This window comes from Castanea sativa, chromosome 1, assembly GCF_040712315.1.
Source record: "Castanea sativa cultivar Marrone di Chiusa Pesio chromosome 1, ASM4071231v1".
In the NCBI taxonomy this organism is placed as follows: domain Eukaryota; kingdom Viridiplantae; phylum Streptophyta; class Magnoliopsida; order Fagales; family Fagaceae; genus Castanea; species Castanea sativa.
In genome coordinates this window covers 62743294-62753037 of record NC_134013.1, presented here as the reverse complement: position 1 = coordinate 62753037, position 9744 = coordinate 62743294, and the positions used below count along the sequence as shown (strand labels likewise).

The following is a 9744-nucleotide window of genomic DNA, read 5'->3' as shown; positions in this document are numbered from 1 at the left end:
ACGCCTATCAATCCGCTCCTCCCCGCCCCGAGGCACCATAGATGTTGGGAATAAGGGAGGACATTTTGGAACCAGCACTTTTTTTTTCATTCATTCTTGAGATATATAAGTCTTATGCATATTGAGTATACATGACAAGTTTCAGTTAATCTTTGTATGCCTCCTCTCCCAAGTTAGGAATAAAGAAGTATATTTAAGAGTAATTGGGTTCACAAGTTAATGAATTGAGCAGCATATATATAAAATCGAAAAATTTATTATTTATGATATCACTATTTAACTACCGGTGAAACGACTGTCGTATCATAAAACAAGAACCACTCAATTTCTAATTTTTTTTGGTTCATTCTAGTTTTAAAATTGTGGTTGTTATTCTTAATCATAAATGAAATATGTTCTCCCAAGCTAGATCTATAAGAGTTGCAATATTTGTTGTTAGGAAAGAAATTTTTAATTAGTTAAAATTTTCCACAAATATATATATATGTTAGATGTTAACCACCTGCATCAAGCAAGCCCATTCATCACCAGTCTGACTATAACATGCTTTTCATAACTGTATGAACATCGATCCGCCCATTTTTTTCAATTAACCAAATGGATACTTCTTTGTAGATTCTGGTCATCATTTATTTTCAACATTATAATAAAACACACACACACACATATATATGTATATATGTTCACTTCTTTATTTTATTTTGTGATCTCATATCCGCCCTATCGATCTTCAATAGATTTGAATTTTGTCATGTGTTTTTGCTATAATGTGTTGAAACTGGAAACCACAAGGCTCTTGCTCGTTTTGTGAATTGTTTAGGGGTATTTCTGGCAGACTAAGTGTACTTATAAAATCACAAATTATAGCATATCCTTAGATCTTACTCACTGGCACCCAAGGATTTTGAGAGAAGAAAAATTTGAACTTTTTTAGTCTTTGCTTTGCCTAGATTCATATATATCCAGCAATTTTAGGAAGAAAGAGAGACAGTTAAACATCCAATGAGGTTTATAGAAAGTAATAAATGAGGATAAAGAAAAATTGTTATTAACTAAGAAAATAAGGTGAAAAGTAATATTCCTTTAATGCTATTTTTTCAACTGTTGGATTTATTAAAAATCTACGGTACAAAAAAGGTGTAACTTTTAAGGAGTTACACCAAGTGTAACTCTTGTAAACTTACACATTTTTTACACGGTAGATTCCTAAGAGACCTAATGATTAAAAAAACACCATTAAATGCTATTGTTTTTCGAGTAATTCTTAGGTACTCCCGGAGCACGGAGAATGGTACTCCCTCCTCTCACATTCGTGGTGGGGTCCGCTCATTAAATTTATGATGGGGTCCACCATGAATGTGAGAGGAGGGAGCACCATTTCACTATACTCCGGGACTACCTAAGAATTTTCCTTGTTTTTCACCTTATTCATAATTGATACTAGCATTCTCTCTCTCCTTATCTATTGCTTTTCACCAAATAATATTTTGGATAAACTACGTATTTGGTCCCTATCCTATACATCATATTTCAATTTGATCTCTAACCTTTTAATTGTGTCAATTTGGTCCCTAACCTTTCTTTACCATGTCAATTTAATCCTTACAGTTATCTTTTGGATGAAAATTAATGACATGTCTAATAGCCAAAATAAAAAATTAACTTCTGTTGATGTGATAATAAACTAAAATTTTATTTTGGCTATTTGCTATGTAAATAATTTTCATCTAATATATAATGGCAAAAACTAAATTGACACGACATTAAAAGGTTAAGGACCAAATTGACACAATTGAAAGGTTAATGACCAAATTAAAATATGGTGTAAAGGCTAGGGACTAAATATGTAGTTTACCCTAATATTTTCTTCAACACAAACAAACTACTCTAATAAATGATAATATTCTCTTGCACACAATAACAAAAAAAATGCACACGAAAATCTACATCAAAGGAATTACTCCTAATCTACATCAAAAAAAAAATGCATACGATAATATTCTCTTTCACTTTCTCCTTAATGTATCCAAACTTTCTAAGAAACCATAAGATCATCCGAATGGCATTACCAATAAACACCAGCCCCATCAAAGCCAGCCATATGAGTACAGAAACTTTCAATTGTTTAGTGTATGATAGGTTATTTGAAGTTTTTTTTTAAATTCCTTTATTTATTTATTTTAAGGAGCAAGTTGAAAGTTATTTGGTGACTCTTGTTTTGGGTAGTTTTGTGAAATCAATGAAAATGAGATTATTTTTCAATTTTTTTTGTTAAATTGTGTTGAGGAAAATATTATTCGGTAAAAAGCAATAAATAAAGAGAAAAAGAATGTTAGTATTAATTAGGTAATAAAGTGAAAACAATAGCATTTAATAGTGTTTTTTTAAGCGTTAGATCTATTAGAAATCTATAGTGTAAAAAATGTGTAAGTTTATAAAAATTATACCAAGTGTAACTTGAACCCATCTATATAAATATTGCAACAAAGGAAAATATTGCAACTTAATGGTGTGACTAGGCCTCTCATCTAGTACTCAATTGGGAGGAGAGTAATATTTTTTTTCTATGGTACGATAATTGGTACATGAGGGTGCTTTGTTTCCAAAGTATTGTCATAGAGTGATTTAGATGTAGCTAGCTCTATATCTGCAAAAGCTTTAAATGTCATTAGAGAGGCCTTGGCACATTAGCATGGCTGCCATTTAAATTAGAAGATCTTATGGATTTTAGTGTGGTTTTCATCAAGTGAGATTGGAGCGTAGGAAGATAAAGTGCCCTGGATTCCAGCTGAATAAGCTGCTTGTGTTTTCTAGGAGGAAAAAAAGCTAGTAATTTATACAACTGACTTTATCTGCTTGTAGTATGATGTTTCTAAAGCTTTTGGTAGTACTTTGTTTGCTGGTGTTTGTGTCTTCAGCTTGCATCAGCCGATTGTAGTTTTGGTATTATAAATCTTTTTGTTTTGCTAGAGTTAAGATAACTAATTCGTCCAAAAGAAGAAGAAGATGAAGGTAAATTTTCTCTAGATATAAATTATAACCAAGAAATCTTTTTACATATATATATAAGTAGGCAGCCTCTGCCATTTCTGCTAGCATAATCTTTATTTTTTTATCAGGGAGTAAATGCAAAATGTATTGTCTCTTACATTAAAAAGTACGAATAATTACATTACACCTATTCAATGTGAAGAGTTCAAAAGGCAGTATAAATTTGCATCTGGCTCAAGATATGTTCAAAATTGTCGGTTGGCTTCTCTATTTGATGGGTGTGCATCCCTTCATAAGTAGTCACTACTATGGCTTCATCTTTGGTAAGGCGTTGAACTTGCTTCTTTACATTGCAACCTTGATACGTACACCGATAATAGCTTCTACAAAAGGAGAAAGTAGGATTATGGGGCTTGCTTGGCTTCTGTTTTAGCTAGTTTGTAAAAAAGGAAAGATGAATATATCAATTTATCATATCTTAATAATTTATTATTTGAGAAAATCGATAATTTACAGAGTACAATATAAAGTACACATGATCATCATGTGATATTTTGTATATCACTGTGAAATGTGAATTAATTTCTCATCCTAATTTATGAATGCAGCAACCCATTGATATGGTGTTTTCCAATATGGTTAATCATTTGAAAAATTGCAGTCAGCAGTGTTATGTGAGAGTTAAGAATAATAAATTCTTCATTACCTAGCATAGAATAACCACTAAGAATAACAAAACAAATCTTGTTTAACAAATTAAATAATATGGCATTTTTTTCTCAAAAAAAAAAATGATACGGCATTTATATCTTTTCATCGTGACAAACTCAAAATGACCATCATGGCAATTGGCTTCAAAGAAGTACTGTTTCAACTTTCAACATCAAACAACAAAATAAAAATTACAATGGTCATACACGATATAGGTATTGATACCTAATTTTGAGAGTTATACATTAATTTCTAAGCTGATAAAAACTCATCATTTTGATTTCTTTAAGTGTGGAAATAAATAAAGCTTAAGCCACCATGGTTATGGAGGGAGATTTACTAGAGGAGAGAAACCGTACGTATTTTCCATTGTGGCTATGATTTTCTTTTTCCCCAATTTTAGATTAGGATCAAATCCGATTTAATTTTCCTATTTTTGTTGATATTTTAGTAAAATGAGATCTATTAAATTTTTTAAAACATTCAATTAGATTCATCAATTCTAAATGTAAACCCTAACTGTCAGTGTTTAGAATTTATCAAAATTTCAGTTTAGAATTAAAGATTCTGCTGTCTTGATATAGTCCTCCCTAGCTGCCTATGTATACGTATTTTCTTTCCTTTCTTTCTTTTATTTTTTTAACTTTTTGGTAAAATAAGTAAATAACTAGTACTAAAATTCACACGGAAGAATATTCACGGAGAACCAATTGAACTATATAATGAGAGGTGATTAGAATTAAAGTTTTACTTGGATGCAATTCTTGAGATCCTCGTATGAGTTTGAGTTGTCTTATAGAGAAAGAAGAATAAGAACTGAAAAGGAAAACCCTAGCTAGAATTAAGAAACACTATTAAAAATGCATCACGTAATGAAACTGTCACTGAATTCTCATCGATGTGCACCTTGGAAGGATGCATGCGTATGTATGTTTTGCAATGTGAAAAGAACAATTGCACCGAACTCGATCTTCTAAACTAAGTTCTTCGTCTAGTGGGAAATCAAGGAGGATCTCACTTTTTGGAACAAGGGAATGGTAATCATTTTTTTGGTGGGGTCTAATCACATGTTTATTACACATAATTCAAATCTAAGAAGCATCAAGATGACACTTACCAGAAGGATCCAAGAAAAAAGAGTGTCCACAGAAACTGTGATGGATATGTGAAAATATAGCTAAGAAAATAAAGAAATGAAATCAACTGACCTTGGAAATTTGTTGTTCTTAACTGCTTTTTGGCCATATTTCCTCCACCTGTAACCATCATCGAGTATATCAACCTGACTCCTAGTTTGAAAAGCAAATCTAGGCTTCCTTATCTTCTTCTCCCCCTTCTTTTTACTTGGTTTCACCTCATCACTCCCATCTCTAGCAAAGCTTTCAGTCCTTTGAGAAAGTTGTTTATTAACTTCATCCCTAGGAACATGATGATTCTCTGTCCCCAACCCAATGAACCCTTTGGAGCTCTCACCGTGAAGACTGTGATAAGCATTAGAGCTTTCCATGTTTGTTGAAAAGGGATAGGTTGACTGCCCTGTAGATGAACAAGGGAAGAACATTTGGTAGTTTTCCATAGAGAGCCAGATGAACTTTTAAAGAAGAAGAAAAATGAAAAAAAAAAAAACAAAGAAGAATGTGTCTATTAAAGGTGGGGGCGGCGGCTAGTGTCTATTATAACCACAATATTCATTCACCATATGTGTATATATATTTATGAAGCACAAATTGGATGAGAAGAAAAGTCCAAAGAGATACATAGATCGGGTCACTGATGTCGTAAACGGCACGAGAAATGTCGCAAGGGTTAAGAAAATTAGCGGATTGATTTGAAAATGAAAGGTGGAAAATGGAGGCGGCTTCATCATTGGAGTTAGAAGTTAAGAGGATTAAATTAATTCTTAAATAATTGAGTATATCTTGAAACTCTTAAACTTATAACTTTAGAAATTACATTTTTCTTTTTCTTTTTTTAACATGAAACACCTGAAAATGTACATGCATGTGATTGGTATCACATCAATAATATAATAATTTTTTTTTTTTTTTGCTTTTTATTTTAAAATTAACTCTTCTCTTTTTATATATAGATACTATCAAATTTAAAATCTATGATGTTAGCTTCATGATAATTACTCTTTATATAGAGAGAATTTGAACACAAGTCAATTATTTAATGATGATATTTGATACAAATAGAATAATATTTTTTAGTTAAGATAAATTTTTTAGACAACATCTATACATAATGTTCATTCCTACTATTTAATGTGTACTACTCTAATTAGCTCAACTAGTACCATAAAAATTATCAGTATAGTAGCTCAACAAGTACCATATAAAGATGATCAGCACAATTATACGCTATACAACTTTCAAATCTTATTATGATGTTTATAAAAAAAGAATTTCCTACTATTTAACTATTACAAAAGATAAGTATGCATGTGACAACTCGGACAAAATTTAAAAGAGTGAAAATCTTTTACAAATATTTTGTACGAATAAGGTTTATTCATGCTAATTAAGCCTTCAGTAAAAATTCACAATAATTTTATAGTATTCTTAAATGGAAAATGTTCCACTTCAAACATAAAGCCTTGGACTCAACCTCTAACAAAAAGATGACACATGTCTTATTATGTATAATGTACATGACTCACTTGATTAATTAGGTTATGTGAATTATGTGTAATACACATGATAAGTACAAATATTAATTTTTAATTGGCGATTGAAGACAAACTTTGTCCTTTTGAAATTAACTTACCACCTTATATATATGGGCTTGCTATAATATGCACCCAAAAAAAAAACAATTTTAATAATTCATATATAAGATAAGATGATACGTTAATGTTGAAATACTGTAAAATGATTGTAGATTGGTATTGACTATCTGCAAAGACTCATATTCCTTTTTTGAGAAAATTGTAGATGAACAACATTCTAGTTTGTAACTTTAGTCACGGCGTAAAATTCTAGCAGTTGTCTTCGGACTGATACAGAAATCACACGTGTAGTGGACCATTGAGCATTCATAACGGAGTAAAATGTACTCTTTTCCTGGTTATTTCCATTTTTATTGGTGGTGGGTGAAATATTCTAGAGGCGTCAATTCAAATTAGCATGTCCGGTTCATGTCATGTTGAGTTAGGTTTACACGATCCGACTCACTTGACATGCTTAATCAGTAGCGGAGCTAGGATTTTAGTCTAGAGAGGGCAAAATTAAAATACGATATTAAAAGTGAAATTTATCTAAAAAGCATTAATCAACAATAATAACAAAATAAATAAACGATTGTAAGCAAATATGAATATATTTCATATTATTAAAATAAATAAACAAAAACAACAAATTCATAGCTACTAAAAAATTTACAAACTGATGGAGTAAAAATATGATTAGTGTTACTTAAAAAATATAATGAATAAATGTTTGAAATTATTTTTTGTGATTGATAACATGCCAATTTGTAAGACATAAGTAGTAAAATTTGTAATATCTCCAGCATCATTCAAAGATAAAATGCTGTGAAAAGTATCATAAATAGTAAAAATTGTGTAAATAATGATATAAAATAAAATAAAATAAAAATAGTGAAATAGGTAGTTTGGTCACTTGCAAGTTTCAACAAGTAGAAGTCTTTTTTTTTCCCTCCATGTGACTACTAATACAAAAAAAAAATAAAAAATAAAAAAAAAATTAGGAGTCAGGGGGGGCAGGTGCCCCCCTCGCCCCCCTCTGGCTCCGCTAGTATGCTTAATAAACAGGTCGTGTTGAGTTGATACAAATGTAACACAACGTCATTTCAACCCGCTTAATATTAAATATATAACATTCATATAGAATTAATTTTTTTACATCCCGAAATTAATGTATACACTTCAAATCTTCATTCCAAATAAAAATAAAAACTTTACATTCCATCCAAAAATAAAAACTTTACATTCCAAAAGAAGTGCATACACTTCAACCCAAATTCAAAATGACATATTTCAACAAAAATATAACATCTAAAAAATGCTAAGAGCATGCATTCACATTAAGAATGCTAAAAACTTTATAAAAAAAAAAAAAACCATTTTAGCAACTCATCCCACAAAAAACACACTAGCAACATCAATGTTGCTATACTTAAATTTTTTGGCAACTTAGCTACAGTAAAGTGTCATTTTTGACAGTCTACTATAGTTCAAAACTTAGAAAAAAAATATTAATATTTTATTACTCCTTCAATTAAAATATCATTTCTCTCTCTCATTATTCTCAATCTTTTCTTCTTTCTTTTCTTCCTCTTCTACTAGAAATAAGTTCTTTACATTCCAAAAGAAATGCATACACTTCAACCTAAATTCAAAATAACATAGTTCAACAAGAAAATAATATCTACAGAAATGGTAAAAGCATTCACATCAAGAATGCTAAAAACTTCTCTTTTTTTAAAAAAAAAAACCATTTTAGCAACTCATCCCACAAAAAACACATTGCATCAATGTTGCTATACTTAAATTTTTTGGCAACATAGCTACAGTAAACTACCATTTTTTACAACCTACTAGAGCTCAAAACTTATAAAAAAAATATATTAATATTTTATTACTCCTTCAATTAAAACATCATTTCTCTCTCTCTCTCACTATTCTTAATCTTTTCTTCTTTCTTTTTCTTCCTCTTCCACTGGACGCTCTTGCTTTTCTTTCACCAGCCTCTCTCTCCATTGGTTTTTTTTTTTTTTTAGAAATTCTCTCTGTCAGTTTATGGTGGTTAATGGTGGGTGGCGATGGTTTGTGGTGGAACAATGGTGGTGGGTAGTAGTGGCTATCCATTTGATGGGTTTTTGTTGTGGACCAGTGGTGGTTGATGGTGGGTGAGCATGAAGTTTTATGGGTTTTTTTTTTTGGGTTTGTGATTTGGCTTTGGGTTTGTTTTTGTTTGTGATTTTGGTGGTTGGGGTTAAGGTTGTGGGTGGTGGTGACTATGGCAATGGGTGTGGGCAGTGGTAGTTGGTGGCAGTGGGTGTGGGTTTGAGTTTGTGATTTGGTTGTGATTTGAATTTAGGTTTATGATTTGGTTTTGAGTTTGTCTTTGTTTGTGATTTTGGTGGTTAGGGGTTGGGGCTGTGGGTGGCAGGTGGTGGTGGTTGTGGGTGTGGGTGTGGGTGTGGGTGTGGGTGTGGGTGTGGGCGGTGGTGGGTGGTAGCAATGGGTTGAATTTGAGTTTGTGATTTTGGTTTTGGTTTTGGTTTTGTGTTTCAGTGTGGGCAAATGAAACTAGATGAGCTTATGGTTTTGGTTTTGTAGTTATAAAAAGTGATCATTCCTCAACAATGTTACAAGAACTAAATAATTAAGAGTAACAATAGAAAAAAATTAGATATTTATAAGAGTTTAGATTTTTAGGGTTTGTAGGGTTTAGAGATCTAGGATTTGTAAAGTTTTAATTTACAATTATATAAGTTATAAGTTTTTGTAATTACTCACTCTTCATTTTAAGTTTAAAATACAAGTTTGATATAAAAGGTATTTGACAAATATGAAATAAAAAGAATATTCATTTATTATACGAGTTAAATGGGTTGTATTAAATGGGTCATTTTAGATTGACACAAATAAATTAGCGTGTCAAACGTGTCTAATGTAGGTCATGCAAGTTGATCTGCCTACGACACGTTTCTGATTCTATTGACCTATTTATGACCCAAACCCGCTAAAACCCAACCCTAACTCGCAAAAACCCATGTCGTGTTCGCAAGTCAGGCCAAATATTAACATCCCTATGAATGGTGTCAATTCGGGTTAGCATGTTGTGTTTGTGTCATGTCAATGAAGCATGAAACCTGCAAACCAGCTGGGTTGTAACAGCCCCTACCCATTCCTACTAGACCTTGGACTGCTGTTAGTATGGACTTTATTAGTGGCTTACCTACTTCCCAGAGATTAGATACAGTCATGATGGTAGTGGATAGGCTCACTAAGTATGTCCACTTCATTGGATTGTCTCATCCCTATTCTGCTACTAAGGTGGCTGCTTTGTTTGC

At 31.6% G+C, this 9744-nt stretch overlaps 1 protein-coding gene across 1 annotated transcript; it reads right to left on the bottom strand.

The window, feature by feature from the left end:
* Positions 1–3007: 3007 nt before the first annotated feature.
* LOC142621837 (putative WRKY transcription factor 75) lies at positions 3008–5373 on the bottom strand. Its single transcript, XM_075795204.1, has 2 exons — positions 4911–5373; positions 3008–3374 (listed from the first exon to the last, which is right to left on the bottom strand). Exons 1-2 carry the CDS (start codon positions 5276–5278, stop codon positions 3197–3199), a joined length of 546 nt encoding a protein of 181 aa, XP_075651319.1. The 5' UTR covers positions 5279–5373; the 3' UTR covers positions 3008–3196.
* Between the last annotated feature and the right edge of the window lie 4371 nt (positions 5374–9744).